The sequence below is a fragment of the Myotis daubentonii genome, chromosome 1 (genome assembly GCF_963259705.1).
Source record: "Myotis daubentonii chromosome 1, mMyoDau2.1, whole genome shotgun sequence".
In the NCBI taxonomy this organism is placed as follows: Eukaryota; Metazoa; Chordata; class Mammalia; order Chiroptera; family Vespertilionidae; genus Myotis; species Myotis daubentonii.
In genome coordinates this window covers 78,593,236-78,609,014 of record NC_081840.1, presented here as the reverse complement: position 1 = coordinate 78,609,014, position 15,779 = coordinate 78,593,236, and the positions used below count along the sequence as shown (strand labels likewise).

Below are 15,779 nucleotides of genomic sequence, written 5' to 3'. Positions count from 1 at the left end.
ATGGAAAAAATATCCTCGGGTGAGGATTAACAACAACAACAAAACCCCTGCTCCACAGTGGACCTAGTTCCACAGAAAGTATAGCGAAAAAAGCGGAACCGAGTTTCCAAACGCCCTTTCCCTTTTCAGCAAGCCAAACCTGGAAGCAGTGAAGAACCGGGGTGGGGCAGGGAAGGATAGCCATCAGAACATTCTGGAATCATGATCTGATGAGCGGAGGGGAGCTGTGTCCAGTCAGCAGTGGCCAGACAGAGGAAATGGAGTGTCTGGCTGCTAGCCATTCTTACCCTCTCTCCTACCATCTGGATCTCTGGCCCATCCTGACCCCTGGTGGCTGCCCATGGGATGAGGCGAGAGATCTTCCCAAGCTCCTCCCTGCTCTACAGTCAAGCGGAAGCCAGCTAGTCCCAGCCCAACAGGAAGATGAACTCCCACCCGCACAGGTCCCGCTACGGTCCCCAGGAGGTACAGCATGTTTGCCAGGGGTCCTTCAGGAGGGTTCACTCCACTGCAGTCACCAGATGCCTTTTCAATATAAGTGCAGCAATCAATCAACCGCATGTACATGAGAAAGCATTTTTTTTTAACCTGTCAAGTTGGCAAAAGGGGTGTGTGTGTGTGTGTGTGTGTGTGTGTGTGTGTATTGTTGTTACAACTGAAGATCAGTGCAGGTCAGGGTGGTAAAAAGTGCAGCACAGGAAATATAGTCAATAACATTGTAGTAGCTGTGTTTGCTGTCAGATGGATACTAGACTTATTGGGACATCCCTTCAGAAGTTACATACTATGCTGTACACCTAAAACTAATGTTGTATGTCAACTGTAATTTTAAAAATGTTTAATTTTTTTAAATAAAAATTAAGCTCAGCCAGCGTGGCTCAGTGGTTGAGCATCAAACCAGGTCACAGTCAGGGCACATGCCTATGTTTCGGGCTCAGTCCCCAGTGTGGGGTGTGCAGGAGGCAGCCAATCAGTGATTCTCTCTCATCATTGATGTTTCTGTCTCCCTCTCCCTCTCCCTTCCTCTCTGAAATCAATAAAAATATTAAAAAATAAAATAAATAATAAAAGGCAGGTCAGAACTCAGTAAGACCAGCACTCTCCGCACATTGGTGAGAGTGCAAATTTGTACACCCAATTCTGGAAGTGATTCTAGCAAAGTAAATCCAAAATCTTACAAAGTGTTTCTATCCTCTGACCCAGTAATTCTGCTGTTAAGAATCCAACTTCAAGATATCAGTAGACTGAAAGAGTGTCGTACCTGGAATTTGAAATAAATGGCAGAAGAGAAAACATTAGCCAAAAGTGATCATTGCTGAAGCTAGGGAATGGGTACATGGGAGTTCTTTGTTCTATTATTTTATCTACTCTGGCATATGTTTGAAATTTCCATGATAAAACATTTTTTAAAGGAAAGCATCAGATATGCAAAGATTTGTATAAAAGACATCAATTTTTTAATAGCAAAAACTGTGCCAATGGTATAAAAGTGCTATGCTAGAATGGTTAAACGAATTATGCTGCATCCAAATAGTGGAATATTATGTAGTTGTTTAAAAATTCAAGGATGTTTTAATGTCAGAAAAATGCTTACAGTGTAATGCAAAGTGAATAAGTAGGATACCAATTGTATATGCAACATTTAACTAATTGTGTTAAATAAAAAGTACATAAAAGTGAAGACTATTTGAGAACACACTAAAGTGTTTTTTTATGCAGTGAGTCTATGGGTGATTTTTATTCTTAATATTGTGCTTTATTTTCCTAATTCTACAATGAGCATTTTACTTTTATAAATAGACTCAATAAGTTGCGTTTGTTGAAGTAATACTAACGTAGGAATCTGATATATTCAACACCAAAGACTGACATATATTAGCTGTGCAACACTGAGCAAATTAACTAGCTTCTAGGTCTCAGATTCCTCAACTATAAAACTGGCATAATGCCATCATACTTTTCATGCCACCATTTACTGGGCATTTACTATGCACTAGGCAGGCACTATACTGAGTGGTTAACTGCTCCCCCCCACCACCCCCGCCATCTATTATCCCACATATACTCTCACATGAGCATTTCAATCCTCACAATAAACTCTGGAGGAGCTTTTAGTGTTCCCGCTTAAAAGTATACAAGCTGGCCCTAACCGGTTTGGCTCAGTGGCTAGAGCATCAGCCTGGGGACTCAAGGGTCCCAGGTTCAATTCCGGTCAAGGGCATGTACCTTGGTTGGGGGCACATCCCCAGTAGGGGGGTGTGCAGGAGGCAGCTGATTGATGTTTCTAACTCTCTATCCCTCTCCCTTCCTCTTTGTAAAAAATCAATAAAATATATTTTTTAAAAAGTATACAAACTGCAGCTCAGACAGTGCTCAGGCATAGGTGTGGCCATCTTTGAAAGCCCAGCTTAGTTTTGTTGTGAGGACTGAGCGAAGGAATGTAGGTGGAGTGCCGCACACAGTGCCTGGCTCCAAGCACAGAGCTGCTCCATTTAATGTTGCCTACCTTTTCTATGACCCCTGGGCATTGGTAAATTGTAGCGAAACAAACCAATATGCTCTCAGAAAAAGAAAGGTTCTGCCCAAAAAGAAGAGATTATAGCCCTGGTTGGGTGGCTAGGTTGGTTGGAGTGTCGGCTTGTACCCCAATGGGTTGTGAGTTTGATCCCTGGTCGGGCCACATACAGGAATCAACCAATCCGTGTTTCTTTCTCTCTCTCTCTCTCTCTCTCTCTCTCTCTCTCTCTCTCTCTCTCTCTCGCCCTCTCTCTCTCCGCCCCCCCTCTAAAAATCAATAAAAACATATCCTCAGGTGAGGATTTAAAACAAGAAGCCCTAGCCAGTTCTGCTCAGTGGATAGAGCATTGGCCTGGTCAAGGGCACGTACCTCTGTTGCAGGCTCAATCCCCAGGCCCGGTTAGGGTGTGTGTGGGAGGCAACCAATCGATGTCTCTCACATCAATGTTTCTCTCTCTCTCTCTGTCTCTCCCCCTCCCTTCCACTGTCTTTAAAAATAATCTTCGGATGAGGATTAACAAAATAAAAGGAGGAGGAGGAGGAGGGGGAGGAGGGGGAGGGGGAGGGGGAGGTGGGGAGGAGAAGGAGGAGAAGGAGAAGGAGACGGAGAAGGAGACAACGGAGGAGAGATTATAGGACCTATAGGAACACATTAAAGAGGAGCTGAAAGGCTACCTTCCTCAGGGGGATATGGGGGGCTGGGACTGTGTGCTCCACAAGTTCCAACATAGTTCTGTCAGTTACCTATTCAGGGATTCATCAGACCCCACACCTTGATTTGGAGTTGATAATTCACTGCAGAGTTACTCTACCAACAAGGCGTCACTCCCACCTTCCACTTACCCTGCCACCCTTCCGGCCTGAAGAGCAGGGCACACCTAACCGGTTTGGCTCAGTGGATAGAGCATAGGCCCTGTGACTGAAGGGCCCCAGTTCGATTCTGGTCAAGGGCATATACTTTGGTTGCAGGCTTCATCTCCAGTGGGGGGTGTGCAGCAGGCAGTCGATTGCTGTTTCTCATCAGTGCTTCTCTCTATCCCTCTCCATTCCTCTCTGTGATATCAATACAAATATAAATATTTTTTAAAAGGCACAGGTCTCATCAGGCCCATAGACTGGTCCTATTTTTTTTCTTTGTTTTCCCTGTTATTGGAAAAAGCAGAATATTAAGGGCTGGACAAGACAAGGCACTGTGTGAAGAAGGAAGGCTTGAATACCTAGGGGGAAGTGATGTGAAGCAGCTTGGCCTGCCCCAGAATGCCCTCGGATTCATCTTAAATGCCTCTTGCCCTGAGGAGCCAGCCTAAGTTAGGTTGCATCCCTGTGCCCTATTTCCGGCCCTTGAACCCATCACAGCACTAACTGCATTAGAATTGCTTGTTAGTTGTCTGCCTTCTCTACTAGATAGTAAACTCCTTGAAAGCAAGCACCAGCATTCACCACTGTATCTTTCTAGCTCCTGGCTATGTGCCTGGTACACAGTAAACTGCGTCAATGTTTGAGGAAGGAAGGAAGGAAGGAAGGAAGGAAGGAAGGAAGGAAGGAAGGAAGGAAGGAAGGAGGGAGGGAGGGAGGGAGGGAGGGAGGGAGGGAGGGAGGGAGGGAGGGAGGAAAGAAGGCCAAATGGACCCATAGCTGCCTTGTTTCACACTCAGCACTAAGATGTAGTCCCAGCCCTAGAGCAGCGGTTCTCAACCTGTGAGTCGCGACCCCTTTGGGGGTCGAACGACCCTTTCACAGGGGTCGCCTAAGACCATCGGAAAACACATAATTACATATTGTTTTGTGATTAATCACTATGCTTTAATTATGTTCAATTTATAACAATGACATTGGGGGTCACCACAACATGAGGAACTGTATTAAAGGGTCGCGGCATTAGGAAGGTTGAGAACCACTGCCCTAGAGGCTTGAAATGTACGTTTCTCCAGCCTCATATCCACCTTTAGGAAAACAAATGTAAGGGAAAACCCTGTTGGTTCCAAACCTCATGCTCTTTATTTTACCAAAGTATTAAAAATGGAGCTCCTGAATCCAGGGAGGTTCTCGAGCACACAGAATTCTGGGAGGGATTATGGGACTGAAAAGGTCTGAGGCCTAGTGTTCTGATCCTAGCTCTGCCACCTCTGCTGTGTGACCTCCGGTGAGTGACTTCCCCCTCTGGGCCTCAGTTCTCTTCTCTGTAAAACGGGGTGACCTTGTATGAAAATAAAGGCAATTGAGTGCGCTTGACTATGTATGCGGTTGGGTGTGACTGGACAGTGTCCTCTTCCTAGATGCTTAGGGGCAGCCAGGGGGCAGGGAAGACAGCATGTGCCTATTCCAGCTGTGAACAGTGAGGCCCACGATGCACCACCCCTCTGGAAAGTGGTCAGGGAGGGTCGTAGGCTGCAGGGGACCTCGCGTCAGAAAGGGCCCCCCCAAACATGCCTTCGTGCCTTTGCCTCTAGGTTTGCGAAAAGACTCTGAAGCCCCAGTACCTTCAAGGCACCACCCAGCGTGGCCCTGCTCCCCATGCAAAAACAATACTCTCTCACGCCAGCCCTCCCCCTTCGGAGGGACTGCCCACGAGAAAGAGCTGGTGGGGGTGAAGGACGCCGAGGGCTGGAAAAGCACTGGTGGAGCCAGGCCTCCTGGCAGGGCCCCATTTCAAGTTTCCCCAGCAAGTGCTGTGGGGAGCCCCCTGGCCCCCGCAGTGGTTTCTTAGGGAGGACAGTGGACTTGGTGGACACAGACATCCGCGGCTTCCTGGCTTCAGTCCAAGCAGCTGGCGGGTTCAGCCTTCTCCCCAGAGCCCCACACCACCGCTGCCGGCCCTCCAGCCTCTGCTCAGGCCCTTCCTGCTGGGTTCTATGCTGCCCCACCGCCCTTCCCTGCAGCGCTTTCCCTCTCCCTTCACAGCCCTTCTCTCTCTCTCTCTCTCTCTCTCTCTCTCTCTCTCTCTCTCTCTATATATATATATATATATATATATATATATATATATATATGTAATTTTTTCTTTTTCTCCCTCCTCCTTCTCCTCCCCCGCTTCTCTCCTCCTTGCCATCCTTCACCAGCCCCAGAACGGGTCTCCCTCCCTTCCTCTCTCCGCCAGTATCTCCCTCGTCAGCTCTCACCCCTGCCCCGCTCTCTCTCTATTCCTCTGGCCCTCTCCGAGCCTTGCCAGCATCTCTCCTCCCCCGCCAGGCTTCGGCCTCCCCCCAGCCTCCCCATCTCCAGCTAGTCTCCTCCCCCTTACTCCTCTCCCCTCCCCTCGGCCTCGCCCCACCGCCTGCCAGAATCCCAGGGGGTTTTCCCACCGTGGGGGTCTCTGTGCCTCTCATTCAATCTACGGTCTACCTGCCCCCTCCTCGCGGCAGGTTTATCAGGCAGCCATCCTCTTCTGCCTGTGCATCTCCTACCACCGCTGTCGTCGCCACTGTCTCTTCTTCTGTCCCCTCTCCCCACCCTCCCCTCGCCTCTCTTCTCCCTGCCCCTTTAAATCTGCCTGGCCCAGCCTCCCCCGTGATGCTGGGATGGAGCAAACATTGATTTGTGCTGGGATGGAATCGGAATTTTGATATTTTTTCCCTCTCCCAACCATAAGAAGAAAAAAACATAAAAACACCCCTTCTTCGTAGCCCCCTCTCCCTTCCCACCCAGCTCCTCTTCCCTATCTCCATCCGAGGCAGAATTTTCCCCCTACACTGTTCTCCCCCCTTCCCTCGCCACTACCTCACCCGTCCCCCCCCCCCACACACACACACACACCCCGCCTGGTCTTCCAGCCGGGCTCCCCCACCTTTGCTCTCTGGGTTGGAGCAGCCGCTCCGGAGGGGAGGGGGCTTGGTTTGCCCCGGCGAGGTCGGAGTGGAGGTATCCAGCCATGGACGCCGTGCCTGGGAGGCAGCCTGAGCCCCAGCCCACATGGTGAGTAACCTACCCACTCCCTCCTGCCTGCCTGCCCACCCCCACCCTCGCGTCTGCCCCGCAGAGCCTCCCCATCCCTATCCTTTCCCCCACCAAACCCTCTGCCCACCTTGCTCAGATCTCCTCCGCTACATTTCCCCCTTTCCTGGGAAGCTAGAGAACGAGACAGATAGATCCTGACAGCAGCCAAGAAAGCGTATGGCCTCAGACTCTGCCCAGCCCCCTCTCAGGACCCTCCTCCCCAAAACTGCCATCCACACTGGACACGTTGGGGATCTAGATCGGAGAAGTAGGACTCCCGCTTGGGGTTGGGACCCAAAGTCATGGGAGGGGTCCTCTACAAGAATAGAGAGGCGAGGGAGCCCCCGTGCCTCCAACGCTTAGAGCTGCTGTAAGATGCTACCGAAGGTGGGGGGTTGGGGGCGGTGCTAATGCCCCCGAGCCACTGGGCCAAGGAGCCGCGGGCAAAGAGGAGGGGCCTCGCTCACCACCTCTCCCCCCCCCCCCCCTCTTTCTCCGCAGCCACTCAGGATGAGGGTCCGGCCCTGCCAGCCCGCGCTGGGCCCCCCCCGCCCGGCCCCAGTCTAACTGCCCCCGCCCCCAGGCCTCGCCCGGCTCCCAGGCCCCCAGCCGGCTCTCCAGCCCCAGGATGCGCTGAGCCGCCGGGGGGCTGAGGCCGCGCCAACTACATGCATGTCCCCCGGGGGCAAGTTCGACTTTGACGACGGGGGCTGCTACGTGGGGGGCTGGGAGGCGGGGCGGGCACATGGCTACGGCGTGTGCACCGGGCCCGGCGCCCAGGGCGAGTACAGCGGCTGCTGGGCGCACGGCTTCGAGTCACTGGGCGTCTTCACGGGGCCCGGCGGACACAGCTACCAGGGCCACTGGCAGCAGGGCAAGCGTGAAGGGCTGGGCGTGGAGCGCAAGAGCCGCTGGACGTACCGCGGCGAGTGGCTGGGCGGGCTGAAGGGGCGCAGCGGCGTGTGGGAGAGCGCGTCCGGCCTGCGCTACGCAGGGCTCTGGAAGGACGGCTTCCAGGACGGCTACGGCACCGAGACCTACTCCGACGGAGGTGCGGGCCCGGCCCCTGCTGTCTGTCTGCTCGTCCGCGCCTCCCAGTCGGGCTGGCCCGCGTATGCCTTTCCCTGCCATAGCTCCCCCACCATGCCCTGCTCTTTCCCCATCCCCATCCCCATCCCCATCCCCATCCCCATCCCCATCCCCATCCCCATCCCCATCGACATGCACTCCTGCGCCCATCTCTCTGCCCGCTCCTCCCCCGATGGCACACGCCTTACTCGTTTGTCAGCCCCCTGCCTGCTTTTCCCTCTCCCCAGTCTACCTGTTCCTCGCTCTCCCCCTCCCCCCTGCGTCTACTCGACCCTCACACACCCCACCTGCCAGCCCCTGACTCTCCTCTCTGCCGGTCCCTCCGCACCTCCCCTCTCCACCTACCTGTCCCTAACACCTCTGCTCGGCCTGTCCCCTCGCATTTCCTCGCTCAGCTTGCCCCTCCTCGGCCTGTTTGCTTGTCACATGGCTGCCTCATACACTCCGTCAGCCTGTCCCTTACACCCTCCGACTGTCTGTCCTCCACACGCCACAGCCTGCCTGCGCCTCTCCTTCTCCCTCATCTACCTACACTGCCCAAATTCACGCCTCTGCTGCTTGTGGCTTTCCCACACCTTCCGACCCAACCTGGCCTGTCCCCAGCCCTATGCCCTTCGCTGGCTTCCACGCTAAGGCTTCCGGGGGTGCTGGGGGCCTGGGGTCCAAGGAGCAGCAGGTCCTGATTCTTTCTCCCCCTCCTGCCCCGCCCGCAGGCACCTACCAGGGCCAGTGGCAGGCCGGGAAGCGCCACGGCTACGGGGTGCGCCAGAGCGTACCCTACCATCAGGCGGCGCTGCTGCGCTCACCCCGCCGCACCTCTCTGGACTCCGGCCACAGCGACCCCCCGACGCCGCCCCCGCCCCTGCCCCTGCTCGGCGACGAGGGAGGCAGCCCGGCCTCCGGCTCTCGAGGCGGCTTCGTGCTAGCCGGGCCGGGGGACGCTGACCGCGCGTCCTCCCGCAAGCGCACCCCCGTGGCCGGCGGCTTCTTCCGCCGCTCGCTGCTGCTTAGCGGGCTCCGCGCGGGCGGGCGCCGCAGCTCCTTGGGCAGCAAGCGAGGCTCCCTGCGTAGCGAGGTGAGCAGCGAGGTGGGCAGTACAGGGCCCCCGGGCTCTGAGGCCAGCGGGTCCCTGGCCCCAGCGCCGCCCGCCCTCATCGAGGGCTCGGCCACTGAGGTGTATGCGGGCGAATGGCGCGCAGACCGGCGCAGCGGCTACGGCGTGAGCCAACGCTCCAACGGGCTTCGCTACGAGGGCGAGTGGCTGGGCAACCGGCGGCACGGCTACGGGCGCACCACCCGCCCCGACGGCTCGCGTGAAGAGGGCAAGTACAAGCGCAACAGGCTGGTGCACGGGGGGCGCGTGCGCAGCCTCCTGCCTCTGGCCCTTCGGCGGGGCAAAGTCAAGGAGAAGGTGGACCGGGCCGTCGAGGGCGCCCGTCGAGCAGTGAGTGCTGCCCGCCAGCGCCAGGAGATTGCCGCTGCCAGGTGGGCATCGGGTGCAGAGGCCAAAGCTGGGCTAAGGGGAGAAGGTACCCTGGGGACAGGGGAGGGGGTTGGTGCCTAAAGGAGGACCCAGACACGCGGCCTCGGGCTAGTGGGGAGGGCAGGCCTAGGGCCAGGCAGTTGTAGCGCTGCTACAGGTGGATGTAGGTGTAACTGTGGGTGGCTGGGTATTTGAGGGAAGCCGTGTTAGAATGTGAGTGTGTCTCAGTGTCTTTTGTGGGGACATGTGTCATAGTGTGTGGGATTAGCAACCAGCACTGCCTTGTGCAGGCCCAGAAACCTCTTAGAACTCAGATATACCACTAGTCTTCCTCCCCTTGCACCTAATCTAGCCTTCAAGCCTCAGGCGGGGAGCAGCAGCCCTGGGCAAGGAGATAGAGCCGCGTTCCTAACCACAGTTCAGCCTGCCCACAGGCCCATAGCATTTCAGCCCTGGGGCCTTGGGCTGACTTATCCACCTAAAAGGACCGTATTTTCCAAGTGCCTCTCAGCTTTGCCTCCTCTGCCTCCTGTTCTTTACCCACTGATAAAGATTTGGAGGGAGGAGACTTGCTGGTAAATGAAATTTTTTTTCTGCAAATCAGATTACATTTTCATCCCTCAGGAACCTTGTTATTTAAAGCAGAGCTGTCTGGTATAATGTAAGGCAAATACATGATTTTAAATCTTCTAGTAACCATATGAAAAAAGAAAAAGAAACAGATTAGGTGCACTTGAATAATATGTTTTTATTTAAACCAATACATCCAAAATATTGCCCCTTGAAACCGTGGTCAATATGTAATTATAAATGAGATATTTTACATCCCCTCCTTTTTTTTTTTTTTTTTTTTTTTTTTTTTTTACTAAATCTTCGACATCTAGTATGTATTTTACACCTGTAACAGATCATTTCAATTCAGGTTAGCCATGTTTTACAGGTTTAATAGCTACAGATGACTTGTGATGCCTGGAGTAGGTAGCCCAGATCTAAAGAGAGCCAAACATTCATTTGTAATGAAATCCACAGGCCCCTGACTTATGCAACTCACACATATGAATTTTTTATATTAGATTTTATTTAAAGGGGAGGGCACAGCTGAAGGATTTTGTTTAATATTGAGACTGATTCAGAGGATCAGAGATCAAGATATGTCTAAATATACTTCAGTGGATTTGTATAATGGGTGACAAGGGATGTGTGTGTACATGTCATATCCACACCAGATGCCTGAGCCAGAGAATGTCTATCTGTATACATGTGTCAGCATCTGGAAGGTTCGAGTCCAGGGCCTTAAGCCAGGGGAGGGGGAAGGCAGAGCACCAGGGAGCACTTTAGGCTAGATGGGGAGTGGGCATGTGCAGGGAAAACAAATGGATCTCAATAGCTGGAAGATCAAGCAGTGGGAGGAGGCTGGTTGGTCTCCCCAGCAACAGGCCTGGCAAACCTGATTGGCTGTGAGCTGCCATGGAAACAGCAGAGCCTTAGCAGCAAATGCCTTTGCCAGGTAGCCTGAGCCTGGCCTGATGCCTAAGCACAGACTGGGTCTACTGCCTGGACTTGATCATCCACACCCTCCCCACTCAAAAACATAGTCAGTATTGTCAGGTTTTTGTTTGTTTGTTTGTTTGTTTGTTTTTTACCACCAACAGAACTCAATGTATCTCAAGACTAGGATCCTCATCCCCTGCCCTAAACCCTAAGACCAGCTCAGTTTTAGGAAAGGACTGGTCATATAGAGTCTGAAAGCCCTAAGATGGAAAAATAGCATTATCTGAGGTCCCTCCAAGCAGGCTCTTACGGTCCTTGACCCACCAGGTTTGATGGGAGGAGGCTGACCATATTTTCCAAGGTATAGGCAGAGCAGGTGGACCTAAGTCTGCAGTGGACACCACCCTCCTTCTCCCTACCCCCATACTTAGACTGTCTCCCTAGGCCAGATTAAAGGGGCCTGGGGCCAGAGGGAATCATGGGCCTTGATCCATTCAAACCCGTGGCAAGTATATCAGTCAGAATTACAGAACTAATTTAATGATTACAAGGCATCTACCATTAACAACAGAGGGTGAAAGGGAAGAGAAAATTTTAAAAAGTGTCTGCTATCAGAGAGAGAACTGGGAAACAACAGCAGGGAAAGGATTGATAATGCTTCACGGTAACCTGTCCCTAAGGAGCAGGGCAGGATGGGAGGCGGTCTGTAGAAGGGAGACCAGGAGCTTACCCAGAAGGTAGGATGTCCCAGTGGTGAGAAAGCATGCCTGTTGGCAGGGGGAGAGAATAGATAATAGCAAAAGGGGGGACCCACCCTTACTCCACTTCCAGAGTTCAGAAAGGATGAGATGGGGCAGGGGTGGTGGCAGTGAGGAAGCAGAGAGCAATGTAATAAATGAAGAGGCTGAGGAAAAGCAAGATGTGAGATTCTCATGTCGGGAAATCTGCAAAGAGAGGCAGGATTCAGTAAGGGCTAGCGGCGGCGGTGGGGGAGGGAGGCAAAGGCTCCTAACACGGGGAGAGGGTGGCTTAGAGCAGCGGTCGCCAACCGGTGGTCCACGGACCACTGGTGGTTGGTGAGGTCCGAAAGGTTGGCGACCACTGGCTTAGAGTAAGGGCTAGGTCGGGGGAGGGCAACGCTATCAGAAGGGCAGAGCTGAGGTACAGAAAAACATCCTGGACCCCACAAAAAGCCGTGTGATCCCAGGGAGGGTGAGAGGAGTTGATAACAACAGGAGGGGCCAACAGTGAAGAGGGCAGGCAGGCCTAGCTCATAAGCACCAAGCCGGTGGGACTGCAGAGGGATGTGCGAAAAGAGTAAGGTCTCCATTCTTAGTAGGAAGGGAGCGGGGCAGGAATGGAATACTGTAACAGGGTTGAGGGCAGCAGGGGAGGGCCTGGCCTGGCCTGTAGCTTGAAGAAGGGAAGTGTCACTACAGGATGTGACGGTGGAAGGGTGTGAGAGGACCAGGAGAGTGTGAGGACAGCAGGCACAGCCCAGGTCTAGGAGAGGAAACCAAAGGGCCGCTGCCCTGCGGGACAGGGGATGTGCTGTGGTGGGGACTGGGCTGGGGGCTGGAACGTCTGAGCAGATCTGCTAAAACCCTGTCCCTGGAACCTGACAGGGCAGCAGACGCCCTTCTCAAGGCAGTAGCAGCCAGCAGCGTTGCTGAGAAGGCTGTGGAGGCTGCTCGAATGGCCAAACTGATAGCCCAGGACCTGCAACCCATGTTAGAGGCCCCAGGTGAGGCATGGGCAGCTGGGGCGGGGGTGGGCCCCCTGGGGAGCTGGGCGGTGGGTTGGGGGGAAGGGGAAGGGAATGCCCACAGGAGGCTGGGGATGGGAAAGCCAAGATAGGAGGGTTTGAGAGGACAGAGGGTGGCAGGGTAGGGAATAGAACTGAGAATTGATGAAACAGGGTAATAGGGACAAGGAGTTGGGTCTTGCGATGACTGGCTGTAAGTTTGGGGATACCAAAGTCCTGAGAGGTGTCCGGTTGGAGGGATAAAGCAGTAGCTTTTGCGGTCCCAGGCAGGCTAGCCCCTCTGACCCTTAGCTGTCCCTGCCCCAGGCCGCAGACCCAGGCAGGACTCAGAAGGTTCCGACACAGAGCCCTTGGATGAGGACAGCCCTGGGGTGTACGAGAACGGACTGACCCCCTCAGAGGGCTCCCCGGAACTGCCCAGCAGTCCTGCCTCCTGCCGCCAACCCTGGCGACCCCCAGCCTGCCGGAACCCACTGCCTCCTGGAGGGGACCGGGGTCCCTTCTCCAGCCCTAAAACTTGGCCTGAGGAGTGGGGGGGCCCGGGTGAGCGGGCAGAGGAACTAGCTGGCTATGAGGCCGAGGATGAGGCTGGGATCCAGGGCCCAGGACCCCGAGACGGTTCCCCACTCCTTGGACGCTGCAGTGACAGTTCCGGAAGTCTTCGCGAGGAGGAGGGGGAAGATGAAGAGCCCCTGCCCCTCATAAGGACCCTAGGGGCCTCAGAGCCTGGGCCCCTGGCCACACCAGTCCTGAGGGGCCCCTCCTCAAGGGGTCCTGAAGCTGGCTGCCGGATGGAAGAGCGTGAGGAGCCAGCTGCCACCGAGAGGCCAGCCCAGCCGGTGAGACAGACACCTTCACCCCGCCTTGTGCCCTCTGAGTCTCACTCCTCTCTGCCCCTCTTCTCCGCAAAGCCTTGCCTCTCCTCCTTGCCAGTCTTCCCTCTGATCCCGGAGGATTCTGATTTGGATTCAGCTTTCTCTGTGCCTGCCCAGCCTTACACCATATCCTCCCTCAAAAATATTGAAAAACGTGAGAGCTGGCAGAAACCTTAGAGACCTTCATGTCCAACTCCCTCTTTTGACAGAAAGGGAAACTGAGTCACAGAGCACTTAAAGTAACTAGCCCAAGGTTACCAATGAATAATTAACGGTGGAGCCAGAACGTCTTTCCCTGTTCTCCTTCCATGTCATTTCCAGCTCCCAGTTTCCTACTCCACCCCCACCCCACCTCCACACTTTCTCTCTTTGGTGCCCAGAAATAAAAAAGGAAAAGTTTGTTCCCTCCCTACCCCAATTCTCCCTCCCTCTTCTGGGAAGAAGGGAAATAGGAAAGAAGGCAGAAAACTAGGAGGGGTGGAGTTTCCCCAGAACCCTCTGCTCTGATTGGACTCCAGGCCTTCTGTTTCCTAGCAACCACATCCTCATCCCTTTCTGCTTTACTGCAGTACCAGCTGCTGCTGCCAATGTATGCTACTAAGGCCAGACACCTTCTGCCTGGGCCATGTGACATGCTGGTGGGAGTAGAGTGGAAGGAGGAGGGAGGGAGGGTTATTCCTGACTTAAAGGAGCCAGAGGGAAGGTGGGGCCCTGGCTGGGAGAAGAGGAGTGTTTTGTAATCCAAGACAAAAGTTGGTGATCCCCATGCTCTGGCCTCTAAGGAGAGGTGTCTGGGATCCTTCTGCTTTGCCACCTTGGCCAGGGCAGGAAGGTGGGACCTGTCACTGGACCTGGTGCTCAGGGACTAAGCCTGCATTTTCCCTGTCTCTCTAGGGAGCTGCCAACCCTCTGGTGGTGGGAGCCGTGGCCCTCCTGGACCTCAGCCTGGCGTTCCTGTTCTCCCAGCTCCTCACCTAAGGCTCCTGCCTGGCCTAATTCTGGCTTCGGTTGCTGCCTCTTCACTCCTTTGATCTGCCTTTTTTTTTTTTCTTCTCCTCCTCCTGCTTCTGTTTTCTCCTTTCTTTTTTCTCTTCTCCCTTCCCTTTTCTGTTTCCCTTTGGTTTTGTCTCTTGCTTTTCCTTTCCTGCTCTCCTTTCAGATTCTCTCATTTATTCTGGATCTGTCTCTGTCTTCCTCGCTCCCTTTCGCACCCCAACTCTTTCTTTCTCTAGATTGTTTACATATGAAGGGCTTTTCTTGCTCAGAGTTGCTCTCTTCTCTGAGACACACATATCTAAGTCAGACCATTGCCCCACACCCTGCCCATCTTTTCTTTAGACCTGAACTTGGATGAGGGTGGGGTTTTGGTGTCCTGAGGAGTCTCCTGGAAGGTGAGTGGAAAGGAGGAAGAAAATGGAGGAGTGACTACACTGGTCAAGGCACTGGTCAAGCTCCGTGGCTCCCTAACCCAGGGCCCTGTTGCCCCTCTGAGGCCTAGTGAAAAAGCTGGAGGAGGTACAGTCACCATCTCTGACTTTGGAGGATCCTATCTCCCCTCCAAGCACTGAGATAGGTTCTTCCCTAATCCCATCCTTCCCTGAAAAAGAGTTATGAAGGGAAATGAAGAGGGAAGACTCTTAGCATCTCCCACTTTCTTTCCTCAACTGCCAGCCCCTCATCCAACCCCCTAGGGTGGCATGTCAAGAGCAATGTGTAAAGGAAAGAAAGAGCCCAATGCAGCCAAGTCCACCCACTGACCTCTCCCACCCTTCTCTCTCCCCTAAGAATTTATTTGGTTGGTCTGGACTCACTTGTGGCCTTTGATTAAATTTCTAAGGGGCCTGAAGAAGACATTCCTCCTGCAGAGGGTTAGAGGCACTTGAACAAGGACGCCACTCCCCAACTCTGGCAGTTGTGTTGGGGGAGGCAGTTTTGGGGAATGGAACCCGACCAGTTAGTTGACAGGAACTCACAGGGCAGTGAAAGTTGTGGCAAGCTTAATCTCTAAGTGGGTTATATCTCTTCCTGCATCATATCAGAATCTTGTGAAATGGGTAAACAGAAAAAGGGGATCACTGGAAGCCAATGTGTCATACACTTTCCAGGCAGGGCAGAGGTGGGCGGAGAGCCCTGTTTGAGGTTGTGGCTGATCCCTGGTACTAACTTTTCCCCTGGGGGCAGGAAGCCCTAGGAAGAGGGGACTGTAAGGTCCCCAGGGGATCTTTCCTCCCTCCCCTGCATGAGGCAGAGGCAAGCTGCCTGCCAAACCCCTCCCTCAAGGAATGGCCTTGCCTGGGAATGCCCACCACACACACACACACACACACACACACACACACACACACACACACTCTTCTTTTTTTCTAGTCAAACTCTGTTTACTCCTTGGCCTGCCACCTTCCTTCCTCCCCTCTCAGCCTTTACTTCTGATTTCTATTTCATGGAATTTGGGATTGAAGTTAAACTACAACAGTGCCGCCAACACCAAGTCTTGCAGGAAAAAAAAATACAAAGAAATTTAACAAAAAAAAAAATATATTAATAAAAAAGTTCAAAAAAGGGGGGACTGTCATCTCCTTTGGGGTGCGATGTTTTCAAACCTAAGCTCTCCGAGGATCCCCGCGTG

The 15,779-nt window shown here is 53.6% G+C and overlaps 1 protein-coding gene across 1 annotated transcript; it reads left to right on the top strand.

Moving 5' to 3' along the window:
* Positions 1-7,118: 7,118 nt before the first annotated feature.
* Positions 7,119-15,736, top strand: JPH4 (junctophilin 4). Its single transcript, XM_059708311.1, is given in 6 exon segments — positions 7,119-7,129; positions 7,131-7,501; positions 8,253-9,024; positions 12,139-12,257; positions 12,585-13,117; positions 14,048-15,736. Coding segments are annotated over 6 exon segments (1,890 nt in total). The 3' UTR covers positions 14,132-15,736.
* Positions 15,737-15,779: the final 43 nt, after the last annotated feature.